At 43.1% G+C, this 21,366-nt stretch overlaps 1 protein-coding gene across 1 annotated transcript in view; it reads right to left on the bottom strand.

Moving 5' to 3' along the window:
• Positions 1-21,366, bottom strand: part of MDGA1 (MAM domain containing glycosylphosphatidylinositol anchor 1) — a 311,837-nt gene that overhangs the window by 38,754 nt on the left and 251,717 nt on the right. Inside the window, exons 13-14 of the mRNA XM_063125616.1 lie at positions 18,134-18,286; positions 16,252-16,383 (exon numbers count right to left, since the gene is read on the bottom strand). Of these exons, the coding sequence (XP_062981686.1) occupies positions 16,252-16,383; positions 18,134-18,286 (285 nt within the window). The remainder of the gene's footprint in view (positions 1-16,251; positions 16,384-18,133; positions 18,287-21,366) is intronic.

Below are 21,366 nucleotides of genomic sequence, written 5' to 3'. Positions count from 1 at the left end.
CCTAAGTGCCTGATAAGTTTTGCATCTAGAGATTTCAAGGCCTGAATAAGTAATGAAATGCCTCAAGCCTTGAGGGGTAACCCGGCTGCAGTTAAGTCGTGCGGTTCTTCAGCCTCCTGAAAGCTTCTGCAACCTCTGGAAAGGACCACTCTCTGTGTCAGCGCCGCCTCTACTCTGCCCAGCAAGGGAATCTGCTCCTTAGGAAGTTTTTTCATAGGAGACAGAGGTTGGTAGCCCAGGCCAAAGATAGGGTGACCATATGAAAAGGAGGACAGGGCTCCTGCATCTTTAACAGTTGTATTGAAAATGGAATTTCTGTAGGTGTCATTTGTATATATGGAGAACCTGGTGAAATTCCCTCCTTATCACAACAGTTAAAGCTGCAGGTGCTCTGCCCTCTTTTAAATCTGGTCACTCTAGTATAGCTCCTGCAGCTTTAACTGTTGTGATGAAGAGGGAATTTCACCAGGTTCTCCCTATATACAAATGACACCTGCTGAAATTCCCTGTTCTATGCCACTGTTAAAGATACAGGAGCCCTGTCCTCCTTTTCATATGGTCACCCTAGCCAAAGATGACTTTTCTTTTGGGCATTATACTGAGGAGGGGTTGATGGGGGATCCCCAGAACTGGTATCCATAACAACAATGGCCTCCCCCACCAATGGGGGGGGAATGTGGCCTAGTTGTCCAGCCAAAGCCTGAACTATGATGAAAGGGGAGGAAGCCTTGTGCTCCTTACTGCAGCAGCAGTAAGAGAGGCAACCATCCCAAGCTGCACCTTTTTATTATTGAAACATATTGTGCAATAAGCCTATGCACATTTACTCAGAGGTTAGTCCCGCTATGTAGGGGCTTGCTCTCACATAAGTGTGCATAGGATTGCAGCCTAGAACACAACCATAGACTTAGAAGTAGTCCCATTGTGTTCAGTGGGACTTACTCCTTTGTAAGCCTGCTTAGAATGGCCATTTAATCACCTTTCTCTTTAAAAAGGCACTGAAGATTATGTATGATAAAACAACTGATAAACAATAATAAAATAGTAAAGTAAGTAAAATATGATAGGCAAATATGATAAAAAAGACAAATACGCTCAGCACCCATGAATAAGCTCTTATTTAAAATGCATAAATAAATAACATGATTTTAGCAGCATACTTAACATTCATAAATGCGTTGCCCCATTCGTATTATAACTGTTAGTATATAATAAGACTCGGGGAAGGCAGGATTGGCCAGTAAAGGCAGATGGCCTGATGGCAGGAAAGGAAGATGATGGGATTGGGTTGATTGAGTGAACATGACACTCAGGCAACATCAGTTAAATCTCTTTTCCTGGCTTGTTCATGTTCTCTGTCTTCTACATTACTTGCTTCTTGTATGTCAGCAGGCTTTTTTTCCATCTGGCTTTCCAAAGCAAATCCTGCCTACCTCCTTGTCCAGAATGATCCTGGACTATTATGGGTATCAGAAGATTGAGGTATGGTTTGGGAAACCAGATGCAAAACAGCCACTTAAACTGACGTACTAGGATGTAAACAAATTTACAGTACTATCCCATGCATAGGATAGCACTGAAGTATGGCCCACTGTGTTTACTTAGGCCTCCTCCCTGACTGAATGGGTTTCAGTGTGCATGGAACTGTACAGGTAGATTACATACTCTTGCACACTTATCTGAAAGTCAATCCCATTGAATGTAGTGGGTCTTGCTTCTGAATGGACCTGCTTAAGATGGTTTTATTGGACCCTTTAATTTCAGCGTGCCTAAACTGGCTTAAATCTATATACTGAGGTAGTCAATGCAACTCTAAGCAAGAAATAAATCCAATTGGGTTCAAAGGGGTTTCATCCCTAGTAAGTGTGGTTAGTCCTGCAGCCTTAATTGGATTCTCATTGGGGCTACCTTCCTCCTCAATACCCCATTACTCATAACATCATAAGAAGAGCCATGTAGGATCAGACCACGGTTCCATCTAGTCCAGCACACCATTCACACAGTGGCCAACCAGTGTTTCTGAGCCCGATTTGGGGTGCTGGTTCTGACCTATAAAGCCTTACATGGCTCGAGACCACAATACCTGATGGAACACCTTTCCCAACATGAACCTACCTGTATGCTACGTTCAACTGCTAAGGTCCTCTTCCAGGTGCCCATTCCAAGGGAGTCTCAGAAAATGGCAACAAGGGAGAGGGCCTTCTCTGTGGTGACCCTGAGGCCAATCTCCCTGGCGAGGCTCACCTGGCACTAACATTGCTATCTGTTCAGCGCCAAGTCAAGACTTTTCTCTTTTCCCAGGGATTTAGCAATATGTGATGAGGTTAACCAATCCTGGGTCTGTTTTTAATTTTCGGCTGACAGGTTAGTTGTTCTTACATGTATGTTTTTGTGTATACAGTATGTTTTTATGTTTTAAATTTTTATATAAAACTTTTAATTGTTTTAATCTTATGTAAACCACCCAGACAGCTTTGGCTATGGGGCGGTATAGAAATGTAATAAATAAATAAATAAATAAATAAATACCAGCTGTCAGCCAGGAACCCACAAGCAGGACACAAGTGCAGCAGTACCCTCCTGCCCATGTTCCCCAGCATCTGGTGTACATAGGCTTACTGCCTCTGATACCGGAGGTAGCACATAGCCATCAGGACTAGTAGCCACTGAGACTCTTTTGAGACATAAACCCTGCAATCAATAGGATAAAACATTTGAAAGCTTCCACGAAGTTATGGGAGAAGTGGTATATAAAGGAGATAACAGGCCTACCCATTGTCCAGACAACAGATGGAATAGTGGACAGGAGAGAACCCTGATCGGCTCACATGACCAGCTGGGTAATTGCAGAAAAAGACTTGCCCACTCTGGCTTCCAGAATCATTGTCATTTTCATCCATCACCAGGCACAAGATTTGTGTTTTGACAAACGATCAAAATGTGATGTGGCATTCCAAAGGCCAAAGCCTGCATGTAGCAGTGGATGCACACAACCAGTTCACCACAAATTGAAACAACCAGGAGCCAACACCAGCAAGGCTTTTTCTGCAGCTACCACACACAGAGATGGCTATATGATTAGGCCCTCAGTACATAACCAAAATACAAGCTGTAATAATTTTAGGGGAAATGATTAGCCTAAGGGTTCTTATGACAAACTGCCGTGTTGAGAGTTGGGTTGGACAGACGGCAGTGGCTGCATGCAGAAGTGGTTGTCAGATTAAAATATGAGCTTGAAGTTTCAATTTGTGGCTAACAATTCCACATGTCAATCAGCACTCAAATCTAGGGCTGCATACCTGAATTGGTTTAATATGCAGACAACTCAATTAAAGTCTTCATTGATCAATCAGAGTGGGACTATTCTAATAAATGGAAGTAAAAGACCACACTTCTTTTAAAAATAAAAATCTGTTGAAGCCATTTTGTTTCTGTGATGTTAGAGCCGACCTGTTTGAGTCAACAGAAGATCTGTAATGGGATCTCCTGCATTTTTTTTTAAATGGTATGTGCAGTCACTTTCCTCCCATTTTCTGATAAGGGCCACAGCACAGAGGAAGACTGGGGTTAACTTTTTACCCCAGCACTGTCCCATCCAGCTGCTCTTTACCTCACAAGGCAAAATACAAGTACTGATCAAGAAACAAAGGTGGGCCATTGGTTCTTATAATGGCTGAGTTTGCATGTCACGCTAAGCCCCCCTGAAGATAAGCCACGGTGAGCTGATTGTTTGCTCAGTAACCCACATTACTCCTGACAGACAATTGGGCGCGCTGCAGTATGCTGTGGGACATTTCCCCCTTAGTCCTCCTGCTGGCATGTATCCCAGGTGCCTTAGCAGCAGAAGTTCTCGTTTTCTCATTCCGTGCCTCAGCATCCTTTCTTCAATTGGCCCACTGGAGTTGCCGACTCACGAGAGAAACTCCCTTTCCTCGCCAAATGTATATAATTTCCCAAGCCCTGATGAATGTGCTGATGCGTTTGCAAATGTGTTCTGTGCTGCCCTTTGCCGTTCCCCATGAGTTGCAGAATAAATAGCACAAATATATCCAAAGTTATAGCTTCCTTTTTTCTCTTCGTATATAGCAGAGCATCTAAAGCTTTGCATATTTTGCTGTGATGCACGATCTTTTCTTGGAGGGTTGGGCAGATAACTATGCACTGAAGAAACAGAAAGACAGACCAGGGGAAGAAGTAGGAGAGGAGGAGAATGCAGAGGAAGACACAGTTTTGTTTTCATAAGTTAAAATATCTTATTTCAAATTTAAAACATTATATATTTTTTGTAGTACAAATATCTTTATTTCACTACGTACTGTCCAGAAAGGAACAGTTTCAACATTAAAAATTAAAACCTGTTTAACATAGGAAGAACAATCCCATCCCATTAAATTCAAGCTTTCATTGTTTTATATTCTCAAGTGCCATAAAATGCTACATTCCAGAAAATTCAGTGTTCAGTGCTGGGAAGTAAAGCAAATGGGCTGGCAGTGGCTGGCAGTGGGTTATCACCACATGTGACAGATATTGCCTCCCAAGTGCCCTGTGATAAGAAGCGCACTAAAAAACACAGATAGTGCTAAGTGCTGAAAGCGAACACTGAAACCACGCCAGCCATCACAGAGGAGGATAATGGGAGCCATTTTTTAAACAAATGAGTTGATGGAGGCCCAGAGGGTGGGACTCTTTGAAAGGGGAGAAGGGTGCCGGTGGTTTCTGGACATAATGCCCAGAAAGTGGCTGTCTTAATGGGTTGTAAAATCTGAATTTCCTCCTCCAATAGCCCTAAAGGGAGCAGCGATGCCACTTCATTCAGCTGCCTGCTACTGGCCATTGTTCCTTGCTGTTGTCCACCAGGGAGGAGGATGAAAGGGTTGGGGAAGAGTAGCTGAGACATGGTGGAGGAGGGACATCATGTGTGGTTGTCTTCATGACAGAGTGTGTGTGTACTTGGATGTGCAAATGCCAGGTGTGCTTGCTATGGTATGTGTGTTTGTGCTGCAGGGTGTCCATACCTTATTGTGTTTGTGTGTGTGTGTGTGTGTGTGTGTGTGTGAGAGAGAGAGAGAGAGAGAGAGAGAGAGAGAGAGAGAGGGAGGGAGGGAGGGAGGGAGGGAGGGAGGGCAAGGGCAAGAGAATACCCCCTTGCAATTTCTTGCAGGTGCACATGGATGGCTTTGTCATTAATAAAATCGTATGTGAAGACTTTGTAGATGGAAGAGGGAAATGATAATGTGAGAAGACGCCACAAAATCCTAGTTAGGGTATAGAAATGTCTTCCTTTGCTTATATTGGTGTGCTAGGAACTTAGGAGAAGAACACATGCTAGTGTCTGGACTTCCCTTTATTCATATTCTATTCTATTCTATTCTATTCTATTCTATTCTATTGATAGAATCATAGAATAGTAGAGTTGGAAGGGGCCTAAAAGGCCATCAAGTCCAACCCCCTGCTCAATGCAGGAATCCACCCTAAAACATACTTGACAGATGGTTGTCCTCTGAATGCCTCTAGTGTGGGAGAGCCCACAAACTCCCTCGGTAACTGGTTCCATTGTAGTACTGCTCTAACATTCAGGAAGTTTTTCCTGATGTCCAGCCGGAATCTGGCTTCCTGTAACTTCAGCTCATTATTCTGTGTCCTTCTATTCTACCTATCCTATTCTAGCCTAACCTAGCACTTTTCAGCTCTTCAGTAACTAATAGCTCAGCTTTTGAGTCTATTGCCTTTGGCTTTCTGGAACAGCTAATAATAATAATATTCATTATTTATAAAGTGCCTCAAGGACTCTGCACTGTACTATAATTACGCTAAAAAGAACAAACCCTGCCTGCAGGCTTACAATCTAAAGAAAGTGGAAGTACCTCTGAGAAGCCACGTCTTTGGATGTGTGAGTATTTATTTGCAGAAGAATAGCCTCATAGGCTAATTTTTAAGAATTAAGGAATAGGTATTATATGTCTTTCACAGAAAGGCATTGTGTGTTGTTTATTTTTGCCTGTGTTCAGCAAATTTAGCTGTGTTTCATGATATTATTCGTCTCTGATAATCAATACTCTGTCAGCTAGCTCAATAGTTAAAGATTAATGTCAATGTTGCATGAAAAAGGTTGGCCCTGTTCATACAACACACTAAGCAATGGCTAGGTCGCTAACCCCTTTGCAGCAAAAGGTTAGTGAGCACGTTTAAATTGTGGTTATGTAGCCACCATGGTTAGGAATGGTTCAGGCGACATGCTAAGCCATAATTTTAGCTCAAAAAGTTAAACCACTGTGACTTAGCATGTTGTCTGAACAGGGTTGTTGAGTCCAGAGAGTGTTCTTCTCCCCAGGACCTATCGCTATTCTCAAATGGTCTGTACTTTCTACTCCCTTCAATTAAATTTGTGTAAGAGAAGTAGTAATAAACCATGTACATGATACTGACAATTATAATATATTGTTAGACGTATTATCCCATATTACCTTTTTTTTTTAAAAAAAAAAAATCTAAACTTTCTCACCCCAAATAATTTCTGTGTCCATGATTTTGTCAATTTGTAAGACAAATACAAAGCTCACTTAAAAGCCATGGAAAGGCTCATACTGTTCTTCACAAACTTTTGACGGTCTCTATAAATCTCATATAGCCTGATTCACAAGCTAGTTAAGCTGGAGGCACTAACTAAAACATTATTCCATCTCTACTTGTTTGTAAAGTTTGGGCCAATAAAAGCTGTATCGTATAATTGGCATTCTCCATTGCAATTAGGGTGTGTGTTGTGTAAGTCAGTCTTCTAGCTGTTAAAGTCACTGAAACAGCCTCTTAGGTACAATCAACATGTGTGAGGATGACTGAGTTAAGCAAAAAATAAAGGAAGATCCCATCAATGTATTAAGAGAGAGCTTGAGCAGAAAAACAAAATGAAACATCAAATGCATGAAATTATTCGGCACTGGCTGTTCATCCAATTCCAATCCAGCTATTACCAAGAATTTTAGAAGGATATGAATCATGCCTGTTCTAGAAACACAAATTCTCCAGCTTGGCTCATCAATATGATCTCCCCAAATACATTACTTTTCTGAGAGCAATTAAAAAGGATTAAGAGATGGGCAATTTCAGGACATAAAATGCCAAATGTTCATCGCATGGTTCCTATATGAGGCCATTTTTGGTAGATCATTGATGGTTCGAGGCTTCTGACTCCCCCTCCCCCATCTTCATACCTCGTAGAAGATGGCTGCACCTTCTATGCTGAAAGGATGGAGTGGCTACATGAAACAAGTCTGTCATAGGTAATCAAAGATGGAGTTAGGAGTCTTGTGGCATCACAGCAGCTTTGATAAAACCTAGGTTTACCTCAGCCTCCACTGCCAACTGAACTTGCCGATGCCATTTGTTCCCAATTACACGTTGGTCAATCCCTGCCTTCTTTATCCATCTCCTTTCTTATCTGTCCAATGTATTACTTACTTACTTACTTGATTAAATAAATAATTAAGCTCCCAACAGTTAAACAACAACAATAAACAGAAATTAACAGCAATCAATAAAACCCAGTCATCAATAAAAACAGCCATCAAAACCAACAAAGCAGCAATAAACAGGAAAATATTTCTATCAGCGGCATAAACCAATTAAACACTACAAGCTTGGCCAAACAGAAATTTCATAGTCTTGTTTAAAACTTAGTAAGTTTTAAACTTACTAAGTAACTTTAAACTTTAGTAACTTGCCAGGTGACCAGCCTGGGAGAGAACATTCCAAAGCTGAGGTGCCATGACAGAAAGGACGTGTTTCCTGGTCACTAGAGCCTCAGACTCTGCTCTTAATAGACTGGCAGAGTTGTGCAGGAACAGGTGGTCTTTTAGGTACTCAGGTTCTCAGGGCTGGCTAAAGATATTTTGCTGCCTGAGATGAAGGATAAGAGAACATGCCCCCCCATTCCACATATAGAAGCCAACATGACTGGCAGTTGAATCTTACTTCACCGCTAATGATGGCATAGCATTCTCCATCATACCTGAGGGAAGTAGGCTAACATAGTGGGCATGAGGTAGGCTCCATTGCTCACAACACTCTGACTTCCAACACCTTTCTGCTGCTTCTCCCCCACCCTCTGAACAACCGCCTCACTCTGCCTAATGGCAGGGCCAATTCCGGCACCATTCTAAGGCACATTAGATGTTAAGGGGTAAAGCCAACACTTTGCTTGGTGCCCAGGCCTGAATGGGGAGCCAGTGATTGAAAGTTAATTGGACTGTGTCCACTATGTACGGAGGTTAGCATAGTATTGTCATCAAATACATATTCAGTGACAATGGTTGAAATGCCCTTCAGAGGTCGACTAGCTTGGCTTTGTTATAGTTTCCCTTTTGGCTCACTAGACAAGTCACCTGTAATAGCTGCCACAGGGGAGAGCAAACTCTGGAAGCCCTGGTTTTTCAAGTCCGATGTGGATCATCAGGCAAGAAAAAGTCTAATCCAAAGATGGCAAGGGAAACAGAGAAGAGGAGACTGAAGAGGAGAAACACGCGCAGAAAGTGTGCATATAGATATGTGTGTGTGTGAGCTGCAGCCGAATAAATTAAAAGGAACAGGACTGCCCTCCAGAGAGCTCCCCTCTACCCGGCTGTCCGCTCAGCTGAGAGATATTCAACATCACCCTACTCTGTTAGTTACTGAATATTTTATACACTGGCTACAAACGCTCCATTTGTATTCTGTTTCTCTCTTTCGTCATATCTATTATAAACGAGCAGTGTCTGGGAACTCTCTCAGGGAAGATTTGCCTGGATGGCTATGGATATTTTATAGTCAAATTGTGGAGAGCAAAGTCGCTTTCTTGACTTGTGCAACAAAGAACAGGACAGAAAAAATGGTAATGAACTAGTTATTAACAAAAAACAAATACATGTCAGATTGTGTACAGTTCTGGTCACCACACCTAAGAAATCATATCACGCCAGTCCTTCTACAACTTTATTGGATGCCAGTCCAGGTCCGGGCCCGATTCAAAGTGCTGGTATTAACATTTAAACCCCTAAACAGTTTGGGGTCAAGTTATTTGAAGGAACGCCTCCTCCCATATGTGCCTGCCCAGACCTTAAGATCATCCACAGGGGTCCTTCTCCGTGAGCCCCTGCTGAAGGAAGTGAGGCAGGTGGCTACTAGGAGGAGGGCTTTCTCTTCTGTGACACCCCAGTTGTGGAACGAGCTCCCCAGAGAGGTTCGCTTGGCACCTACATTGTTTTCTTTCCATCGCCAGCTGAAGACCTTTTTATTTTCTCAGTATTTTAACACATAATTTAACTTAAATTTAAACTTTGCTGTTTTAATCTCATATTTTAACCTAAATTAATTTTTGCTGTGTGGTTTTATTCTTGTTGTGCTTTTTATATTGTATTTTGTATTTGTGTTTTAAATTTGTTGATTGTTTTTATGCTCTTCATGGTTTTAATTTTTGTGAACCGCCCAGAGAGCTTCGGCTATTGGATGGTATAAAAATGTAATAAATAAATAAATAAGTAAATAAAAATTAAAAAAGGATATTATCGCACTGGAAAAAGTGCAGAAAAGGGCAACTAAAATGATTAAGGGGCTGGAGCATCTCCCCTATGAGGGAAGGTTACATCAACCGGGATTGTTTAGTTTGGAAAAAGGAGGCTAAGGGGAGACATGATAGAGGTGTACAAAATTATGCATGGTATGGAGAATGTGGATAGAGAGACATTTTTCTCCCTCTCTCAAAATGCTAGAATCCGGGGTCATCCCATGAAGCTGATTCATGGTGGGAGATCCAGGACAAATAAGAGGAAGTACTTCTTCACACGACACATAGTTAAATTATGGAACTCACTACCACAAAATGTAGTGACGGCCACCAATTTGGATGGCTTTAAAAGGGGGTTGGATAAATTCCTGGAGGTAAAGGCTATCAATGCCTACTAGACCTGATGCTTGTGTGCTATCTCCAGTATTCGAGGCAGTAAGCCTGTGTGCACCAGTTGCTGGGGAACATGGGTGGGAAGGGGCTATTGCACCATGTCCTGGTTGTTCATCCCTGGCCGATGGCTGGTTGGCCACTGTGTGGACAGAGTGCTGGACTAGATGGACCAGCATGCCACTTCTTATGTTCTTATTGTACATAGGCTCCTTCCATAATGTGATGGGACTCAGCCAGACTGTATTGGTGGTCTTGGTGAGGATGATGATGTGTGTAATGATTCTGGTAAAGGAATACATGTTACTTGGTCAATCTATTCCTATTTCCACTTGCCTTTGCTGTATCCAAATCCACATTTCAACCCACAGTTGGATGAAATTAGTCAAGCCATCAGCTTTGCCTCTTTGTTATCTAAGAATGTGACACTTGAGTGATGGAAGGATTGGAGTTACTGGTGAGTTAGGATGAATCCCAGTACCGCAAACCTTTTGGTGGCACAAAGCATATTTTGGGAGCAGGTGTTTGTCTCCAGCTATTTATTACTACTTATAGAAATGCTGGCCTAGAGAGTCAAGGAAGAGCTTGTTATCTTTTATTTCAGTTGACAGCTAGCCAATGGTCAAGATGACTAGTTGATATTTCCTCAATAAGAGCGAATGGTGATGTTTTTTTCTTTTCTTTTCCCTGAATGGGTCATTAATTGCGAGGTGGGGACTCAGATTACCCAGGGAGGGAGCAGAAAGGGGAAGCAAATTTGCAGCTTGAATTTGGGGAAAGGAAGGAAGAGGTAGAGCTGCATGTTTAAGCTGTTCTAGATGGGCTTGCACTCCCTCTGAAGGAACAGGTGTGTAGCTTGGGAGTAGTCTAGATCCATCCTTGTCACTGGAGGCCCAGGTGGACTCCATGGCCTGGAGTACTTGGGGTCAGCTTCAGCTGATCCACCAGCTACGGCCTTTCCTGGACAGGGATAACCTAGCCAGAGCAATAGATGCACTGGTAACTTCCTGGTTAGACTACTGCAATGCACTTTATGTAGGGCTGCCCTTGAAGACGACTCAGAAGTTGCAGCTAATGCAAAATGCAGCAGCTACATTGCTGACTGGAACATCTCATAGAGACTTTATAATGCCAGTCTTAAAGGAATTGCACTGGCTGCCAATACGTTTCCAGTCAGAATTCAAGGTGTTGGTAATGACATTTAAAACCCTAAACGGCTTGGGACCTCAATACTGTCAGAGGAACCCTTCTCCGTGCTCCACCAATGTGAGGTATATGCTATGGTGGGACATGGGAGAGCGCTTTCTCTGTTGTAGCACCCCAGCTGTGGAATGCCCTCCCTCTGGAGGCCTGACTGCCTTCTTTTCGTCGCCAGGTTAAGACATGGCTTTTTAACAGAGTCTTTGATGGCTAAATCCACCAGCCTGCACACTGTCTTGTTTTAATTGGATTTTACTGTTTTAAAATTTCATATTGGTTTTAACATATTAATGGTTTAATTTGTTTTAGAATTGTATATTTATTGTTCTATTTTATATGTATGATTTTATCTGTACGCCGCCCTGAGATCCTTGAGATATAGGGTGGGATATAAATGTTTTAATAAATAAATAAATAAATAAATAAATAAATAAGCAAATTGGAAGCAGCCTCAAGAGCTGTGGTGAGTCCACGTGGTTGCTTTGGGGATCTGGTGCAGGATGAGCAAGTTGTGGTTTAGGAGTCTGCTTGCTTCCAATATGCTCAGGCTTTGTATTTGTTAATGATCAACAGTTTCAAAGACACCATTAATCTCTGGTACACTCTAATGATGCAAGGAATCAGACCTTGTAAGACAGGGAGCACAAGCACTGCAAATGGGATGTTTACATTTCTTTCAGGGTTAAACCAACTAACATTAGGACATGTGCTGAAATGGTAGAGTTTAGACGGTTAGTCATGCACATTGCACAGGCAAAGCAAATAGCTGTAATCTCATAATCAACCTTTGATTTAATAATGAAAATACTAAAGCTAGTTAGATAGCCACCCAGGTTTGGTACACATATGGGCATTATAAACACAATAAATTGTACCAATGAACTACCTGGGTTTGAATTATGGTGGCATCCCGCTAGTGTGCAGAGTCCCTTTAGGCTTGAAAGCTGAATTCCATGTCAGAGAAGGTCTTGGGAGCCGCATTCCAGGAGCCAAAAAGCAAAAGAGATGGGGACAATACTAGCATGGTGGTTGGGAGAAAGCGAACCTGGCCTCCTGGGGAACCCCAGAGGGCTGGATTAGGACCTCCAAAGGGCCAGATTTGTCTCCCAGGCCTCAGGTTCTGCACTTCTGCTTAACTGGTTAATTACATCCAATCTCATATTATTCTTGCCATTAGTATAGGAATCTCATATTATTCTTGCCATTAGTATAGGAAGCTGTTGTGTGAGTTTCCCTGAAGGTATTAAGGCAAGAAATTGAGCAAGTGGCCTTGAATTAAGGGGGAATCATGGCTGTCAGTGTCAGATACTTAGGGCCTTGATACACTGCCTTGCCCTTGTCTCTTGGAACTGTGCCCAATTCAACCACTGGCCAGTTGCCTGGGTCCCCAGTTTCAAAATGTCCCTTGAGCCACTGCAAGTGGTAGGATAGGTTTGACCCTAGTGCCAGAATACGGGAAATGGACAGGATGACTCTGTGTCATTTCTTCTGGGAAAATAAAGTGGCTTTTTAATGGGAAAATTGAGAGCATCTCTGGGCTGCTAAAAACAGCAGCAATCAACATCAGCAACTAAAGAAATGAGTGCCAGAGCAAGACCTTTGATGATGTGTCAGCCAGATGCCTGAGGGAAGGGAAGGATAAGGAGGGCAGACCTTAAGAACTAGTCTCCCCCCCCACACACACACTTATAGGACAGAACTGTATTTACTGGTTTGAGATAACACACTATCATCATTTTATAACAAGAGTTAGCATGAATTATGTTTACCTCATGATAACTGAAGCTGTTACTTGAGCATGTGGAACTGCTCTCACAAATCATTCTCACTTATCACCTCAGGCAATTGTTGAACAAGAGGCAAGCTGAGAAGTGATCAAGGCAAGCTATCACACGTTTGCAGAGTTTCACTCGGTTTATGGGGTATCCTGGCTTATTCTTAGGAACAGTAAGGCAGATTTTGTCCAGATGCCCTCACAAACCAAATGAAGCAAGGATGATTAGAAATAGAAGTGAAATGCAAAGCTTAAAACAAAGAGACAGACAGCGAGAAGAAAATGATCTTAGATTTTGGGATGGACCCATTAATGCCCCTTGTTATAGACTGAGGTGTTTGTTTTTTAAACAGGCAGACAGAATTTCTCTCTCTCCCTCTCTCTTTCTGCCACTCCCTGCCCCCTTGACTGTATATGTTGACTGGTTTTTAAATAATTCAAAAATCTATTCACTCTTCTCTTGGTACACATCCTGGAAAATCTCAAAACAACATTAAACAAAACAATGCAGTCACCTTGCACAAATGTAACAGACCCCCTATATTGCTAGATGGAAACAGAGAATAGAGAAATCTGTCTGAAGTTTCAGTGAAGAAACAAGTCATGATCTAAAGGAGTCTTGAAGATGGTGAGGGCACAGAAGAATAGGTGGATGTTGGGTGGTCAGAGGATTCACAGCATGTTTCACTGGACTTCTTAGTAGTTAAAGTCAAAGCATATAGAATGTCAGTCTCAAACTTTCCCAACCACTGCCCATGTTGTTGCATCTTCAATATTCAATACCTCGGAGAAGTGTTTAAACCATGAGGGTTGGTTTCTTCTGATATTGACTGGCTTCACAAAATACAACAACCCACACCCAAGGTTGAGTATAGTTTGAGTGTTGATTATCGCTGAAACATGGATTGCTGTTGAATCATTGGTTGTTGTATTGTGTGAACCCAGCCGTGCTAACAAACCATGGTTTGTTAACCACAACCAACCAATGAAGAGACCCATGGTTTGCTGTGAATAGTGGAACGCTAAAGTTGGTGAATAGTGGAACGCTAAAGTTGGCTAGATTAACTAGATAATTACAATGGTTTTAATGTTATGTATATGTTGTATTGTGTTTATGCAGGTTGTTAGCAGTTCCCGGCTCGATATGAAGAAGAGCAGAATATAAATCAAATCAACAAAGATTAAAAATGCTTGGAATAGTCACTCACAGTACCCAGCCCTGGCTCAGATCTGTATCAGATAAACCTAGAAGGCATTCATGATATAATATTACAACATAAAGTGAGACCAGCATAAACTCCTGATGTCTCTAAGGCTGGATAGAATGAACCATCTACCAATAGGGCAAGCATGGACATCCAGTACATTGACTTTGTAGAACAAATAAAAGGCTTCAATAGTGACAATGCTTGCTCTATGACCTTACAGATAGACATTGGTTGCTGCAAAGTAGCTTATACTAAAATAATTATTTCTTTAGGAAAGCTTTCCCAAACTTGGGGCCCTCCGGATGTGTTGAGCTGGCTGGGGATGATGGGAGTTGCAGTCCAAACAATCTGGAGGGCAACAGCTTGGGGAAGGCTGATTCTAGAATTCATTGGATCCTGCACCTTGGACCATTCGCTTCTTTCCCCCATAAGATAAGAGGCAGAAAGAACCAGCTTCTAGCTTGATGAAATCTGATGTGCTCAGAAAGGGGAAGATGTTAATTAACTCTGTTTACCAGCCCTGTTTACTCACAGGCAGATACACTCCTGACTGGGCCCTGATTTCTCAGTCAGGCTCCAGTCCAGCAGGTGATTAATAACTTAGCGGGCTTTAGAAAGAGTGCATTTATTATTCAAATTAATGAAATTATAATCAAGAGGTGACAAATTAGCAATTGCTCCTTGACTGAATGTGGAAACTCATTAGGCACTTCTGTGGCATTCGCTGAGTGCTACAGCTTCATCTCGGCAGTTAGAGACGGGAGGTGAAGCGATTGAGAGAGAGAGAAATGTCCTTCGAAATGACTTTGCCCCATAAAACTAACCCATTTTTGCACATTATTTTTGCCATCTTCCTGGGTCTTGTGTTCCATCTTTAAATCAAAACAGCAGCTTGAGAGGCCCCACTGATGCCTCTACAGCTCCTGGTTAAACATTCCCTCTAAGCTCTCTTCAAACCAGACCCTGCAGGTATCCTCATAATTCCCCCCCCCATCCCAGTCATATTATAATGTCCCAATAAAAGAGGTAGGAATGTAAGAGGATTCGCTTTACAGAAAACATGGTGAACTTATATCACAGTCACAGCAATCCTAGGATAACAGGAATTACTTTGGCCACTATCATGCATCCAACATAGAAACCGATAGCTTCAAATGTATAGAAATCTGAGGTATCACTTAAAAATAAATCAAGATTAGGTATTTAACACTCATGGCGTAGAACAACCTTATCCAACCTGGGCCCGATCTACACCAAGCAGGATATAACACTTTAAAAACGTTATGAAAACAGTATATGTAATGTGTCCTGGGCCTGAACAGTTGTCATAACCATTATAAACCGTTATAAGCAGTAGTGTAGATCCTGCCCTGGTGTCCTCCAGACGTTTTGGACCTCAACTCCCATCCGCCCTAGCCAACATAGCCAATGGTCAGGAATTCTGGGAGTTGTAGTCCAAAACATCTGGAGAACACTAGGTGGGGAAAGCTGGTGTATAGATGGATGAATAGATAGATACAGATGTCTGAGTGTGTGTTGCGTATGTGTATATGTGTACATACACACACGCACACACACACACGCACACACACACACACAGAGTGGAGGATGTTCTTCAATGCTTAAAAACTAGAGGTGAAATACACAGCTGGCTGCCCATGTACAGCATCATATATAACTTAGAAATGTTACCTGCCTCTCTCTAGGGCAGGGTTAGGCAACATGGTGCCCTCCAGATGTTTTGGACTACAACTCCCATAATCCCTGGTGCCTGAGGCTTATGGGGACTGTAGTCCAAACGTTCTGGAGAGCCCTTGGTTGCCTACCCTTGCCCTAGGGTGTCTTCCACTATCACAGTTGGCAATGGGGTCTGAAACTACCATAGGCAGTGGGGGATGGAGAGAGTCACCGTGTTGACATATCCAAGGAGAATGACGGAGGATTTCCAGCTCAGGACTCAACTTCAGCACTGCGTTTCAAATAGCAAAACAAAAAGTCTTATTTGCTGGCAGGAAACAGATCTGGCAGACACTACACTAGAGGGTATTATTTCCCTGTAACATGCAGTAAAAAAAGCAATTCTTTTGCGTCTCTGAGTGTCCTTTTCCCATCCCAGCCAGCAGCTCTCCGTCAAGTTCACTCACCAATGTGCTTCCCATACATGTGATAATAGAAGGAGACACAGAATCTGGCAGTCATGTTGTACATCGGGCTGATTAACCTCGCCTTGTCATCCTTCACCCGGGGTGCAGAGGCTTCGATGAACATGTAGTAGCCTGAAGAGCAAAGAAACCAAGGTAAGGAAAAGTAATTCATTGTCACATCTTCCTCCGTGCCAACCTGGTGGGGAAAGATAAGCTTTACAACCAGCATTTAGAAAGGGGAGGGTTTGAACCGGAAAGCTTTGGGGAGCTAAATTGGAGCCTGTTGTGCCCTCGGCTGCATGCTCTCCTTTGAAAAGCACAGACCCTGGGCCTTGGCTGACTTCACCAACCCTCTGCTTTGCTCCACTCTCCACCTCCAGTCTCCAACCTCAATGGTTTTCAAACTATGTTCTGGAGAAGCCTGATGTTCCTTGGAAGCAAAGGTTTTGCAGTGCAAAGATCAGCAGTGACAGGCAAGCTTCCCTTCAAGGGAACCTGCCCACCACAGCTCTTTCCTTCCAGGGTCCAGCTGCGGGAGAATATAGTCCCTGAATACTATTTGCTAGGGAATGCAAGGAGGAGGGTGCTGTGGCATGGGCAAATGGTTGAACAGCATGGTGGACTAGATACGCCTTTGGTCTGATCCAACACGGCTCTTCTTGTGTTCTTGCTCTCCTTTCACTCTGGGCAACAGCAAGGCCCAAAAGACCTGACGAGTGCCCAGTATGAACTGGTAATAGGGGGCCTTCAGCTGTCTCTGCTGCTGCTTGTGATTGCTCCTGGCATTTTCCCTGATGTTACTGTACATAGGGAGCTGGGACTAGAATGCCTACAGCTAGACCAGATGGTATGTGCATGGGACAAGAGAGGTGGCAGAGTAAAGTGGTCGGTTGAATAGCGCCCACCCCCAAATGAATTGGTCAACACTGCTTTCAACATTATAATAACCTTTTCTCAGAGGCTGCATGGATTTCATCCCAGTGGATCTTGGCAGAGGGGGTTGGAGATTTTAGTGGACTTCTGCCTCAGAAGACAGCCTAGCAATTCTTGTGTGTTTAAACATGTTCTCCCCACCCCCACCCCCACTCCCACTCACTTCTCTCTGCTGTGACTTCAAAGTAAGCATCAATGGAACAAGGACATTTGGCAGCAGGCAATTAGCCAGTAACAAGGACTAATGCTCTCCTGATTCCCCTAAACAAAGCTGTGGGAGTTTTAATTGGGTATTTAATGTGAATAAGAAACATGCAAATTAACCGCCTGCTCCCCATGCCCAATAGAGAGCAGATGTGTGTGGTGTGTGTGTGTGTGTGTGTGTGTAAAGCCAATCAATTTTATCCCCATGTCCCAAGGTGGAGTATGATACTGGAAGCTAAATTGGTCGTGAAGAGGTCTTTGCAAATTCCAGAGGAAACATCTCTCTCCCTCTCTCTCATTCTTCCTTTCTCTTCTGCAACCCCTTGGAACACTGCTTATCATGTAGAATTTGAGGGTATCAGGCATGGGGTAGGAAGAGAGGGGATGGATGCAATAGGGGAGGAAGAAGAAAGGGTTGAACTGTAGCATGTTAAGATTCAACAGATGCGGCAATATTCTAACATGGTCATGAGAGGCAAGAGGAGTAACATGAGTAGAAGATAGAAATCTGAAGGGAATGAAGTCAGAATCAGTAAATAAAAAGTAAGCAGATGAGCATGTAGAGGTAGCTCATCATTAGTGCGCCTCCATAAGTCAGTATGGAGTGGTGACTAATGGAGTTGTCTCCTCCCCACCCTCCACCCCCATCCTGCTAAAAGTCTCATTGGGAAGTAATTGGGATTAGGAAAATGCAGTAAGTGTAACTTTGCAAAGTGGAGAAACAGGAAGCTGGAAGCCTGCATACCTTCTGGTGTCCCACTGAAATCCACAGTTGGGCCTGTGTTGGCAGAGCGCTTGGGGTCATGGGTTAGGCTGCTCTGACGAATCCAGTCAAAGTTGTCTGACATGTCCTGTGTATAACCACAGATCTTCTCATCTTCAAAGTGGCAGGTGTTACCTGTAGGCAGGAAGGGATGCTAATCAGTAGGTATTTCCAAAATGTCCTTCTTCGGTGGAGTATGCAGGAGGCAAAAATAACTTCCTTGTAATATTTAGATTTCTGCAAAGAGATTATATTATAGGCCCAGTATTGGGCAAAAGGCGGGATACTAATAATAACAACAACAACAACAACAATAATAATACACGAATTCATGAGGACAAAGAGCAGCTACTGTTACAAGGCAGGGACCAGGAAGAAGGCCCAGAAACTAACTGAATAATCCTTTCTTTCTTTCTTTTTAGCAATGAATAAATGTGGGAGAGTAAAATCTATATACCAATGAGGAACACCCTGTCTGTGTACAGATGTGCTGATCCGACACTTTCATATTGGTATGATCGATATGTCCAATTAAAGCAGACAACATGTAGATTTGTTTTTGAAATGCTTTTTAAACATTTCCCCAGATGACTACTGAAGTACTAAAAAAAACCCTGCTGCCTGTCATGGACCAGTAGGCATATGACATAAAGTATGTGTCATAAACTATATGTATATATGTACACTGTTTCAAGAACTGGAGCCCAATGGATGCATATTTTTTTTATCCTCTGGATCTTCAGCACTGAAGCTATGAATGCAGTTAGCAAATCCAAATGGCAGGTGTGCTGGAGACCAAAGTGGGCACATGGGTCCTCTAATCTCTGGCTTTCCAATACTACTGGTTGCCAGGGAAGATATAGACAGAAGTATTGAAGATGCCCATTCATGTAAAAGCCTTACACAATGTGGGACCAGGTTAGGTTGCCTCACCCCTTATGACCCTGCCCAGTCTCTGCATTCAGAAGGAGCACTTCTGACAGTGCCACATGCTCCTGTGGTTTGCCTCAGGAGCATTCTGTGCCCATAGACTGTCCCTAGATCAGGTTGAGTGTGCACGTGAGAAAAACTTCATGAAATACAGAATGGATGCTTATAGTTCTTTCCGTCCGTCCGTCCGTCCGTCCGTCCGTCCGTCCTTCCTTCCTTCCTTATTATTATTATTATTATTATTATTATTTATTTATATAGCACCATCAATGTACATGGTGCTGTACAGAGTAAAACAGTCAATAGCAAGACCCTGCCGCTTCCTTCCTCTGTATTTGGCTTCCTTCCCTTCCAACCCTTTGTACTGAAGGCCACAAGATACGATTTCAACTTAGGCTCTCTAAGTAAGCAACATGCCTGCTTTTAACATCCAGAGCTGCCATTTGCAGAAGTCCATCTGTGCTCATCCAGGGAGGCTGTGGACTACACCTGAAGGAACCATTTACAGCGGCTCAGTGACCAGGTCTGAACGGCTGCCCCTGGTGAAGCTCTGCTGAGCGCCAGAGCATGGAGGGCCCCATGGAGACTCAGCTGGCTGAAGAGCTCCTGCAAGCGAATGCAGCAGCCAAAGGGAGCTTGGCTGGCCACTTAACTGCTAATTAACCCTGACTAAGTGCTCTCTACGCGGTCCATTCATTTCTAATTAGCAGCCTAATCCAAATTAGCTGCTGTTTGTAGTGCTGAGTGCCGGGGACTGCCCAGCATCTGGGGGAGAAGAGGGACAGGCACGCAGGAGATCTGAGGCTCAGGGAATCGCAGGAACCGTCTCTGCGGTTTATGTGATCTGTTTTGTGTCCAGATCTGAGAGGCAGGAACTGAGGCGAGACGGCAGCTGCTTAGCAGCTCTTCCAAGGAGTTATGTGAATGAGATGGCTGAGCTCCAGTTCTCTCCGTGTTGATCAAGACACACACAGAGTCCCACAGCAGAGAATGGCATGAAAGGCCGTGCGCTAGGCTTCTTCATTCCAACACCACCCACTTCGTAGCTGCAGCCAGGGGTTGGTGCAATGGCCTTGTGGCTCTAACCACAATCCCAGCTCACAAAACAAGCCAAACCTCCAGAAGGTAGGACGTTTTTTGAAGGTCACCTGGTACAAAGCTCTTTCTCCCCACCCCATCCCACCCACCCACCCAGCAAGACTACATCGGCCACAAACTAATTCACATGCCCACCAGCTTTATGGACTTCAGTTTATTGCCGAAATAAATTAAAACAAATATCAAAGTTGCAATTAAAAATTTGCATTGGGAAGGAAAAAGAAAAGCTGCAGCGGTGAGATGCAGTGCAATACTAAGGCCGTGTAGCATGATTAAAATAATGAACTATATTATTACCCTCACAGAATCTTTGACACTGCATGACGGCAGCATTCACCTGTCCCACACCTGCATTAAGTTCAGCATGGACAAAACAGTGTGCTCAACGCTGGACCAGAAAGAGAGTTTGCAGCACTGGACTGATGGCTGGTCCAGTCAGCATCAGCCCACCATATGTTTAGGGAACAAAATCATCTCCCATCTGGGGAGGAAGAGGTGGCCTTTTAATAATGTGCTGCTTTTAATAATGTATTAGTTTTAAATGTTTTAATCAATTATACGTATTTTATGGTGTTTGCATTTGTGTTGTACCCTGCCTCGATCCGGAGGGAAAGGCGGGTAATAAATAATAATAATAATAATAATAATAATAATAATAATAATAATAATAATAATTTCAGATCCATCCCAACCCTACCAAGCAGGTTATTAGCACTGGCAAAGCTGACAACCTCCCACTGGCCCTGTTCAGACAACACACTAAGCCATGGTGGTTAAGCATTTTGAGCTAACCACGATGGCTTAGCATGTCATATGAACAGTGGTTTTCCTAACCATGGTAGCTACATAACCACTGTTTAACTATACTCACTAACCATTTGCTGCAAAAGGGTTAGTGGCCCTAACCATGTTGACTGGTTTAGCATGTTGACTGAACAGGACCATTGTTTGTTGGTTGGCTAGGTGAACAGAGATGCCTCCCAACAACCCATTGAACCGCCCAGAGAGCTTCGGCTATTGGGCAGTATAGCAATGTAATAAATAAATAACTGTATCTTTGCACTGAGCACCCTGTATATCAGCTGCTTCATCCTGGTTCACATTTTGCGGCAGAGGGTTGCTTTGTATTTCTACTATCTTAGCTTCACAGCAAATGGTCTTGAATGAATTGAACTGTGAGATAGGCA

This window comes from Elgaria multicarinata, chromosome 4 (genome assembly GCF_023053635.1).
Source record: "Elgaria multicarinata webbii isolate HBS135686 ecotype San Diego chromosome 4, rElgMul1.1.pri, whole genome shotgun sequence".
Classification (NCBI taxonomy): domain Eukaryota; kingdom Metazoa; phylum Chordata; class Lepidosauria; order Squamata; family Anguidae; genus Elgaria; species Elgaria multicarinata.
This window is presented reverse-complemented; position numbering and strand designations above follow the sequence as displayed.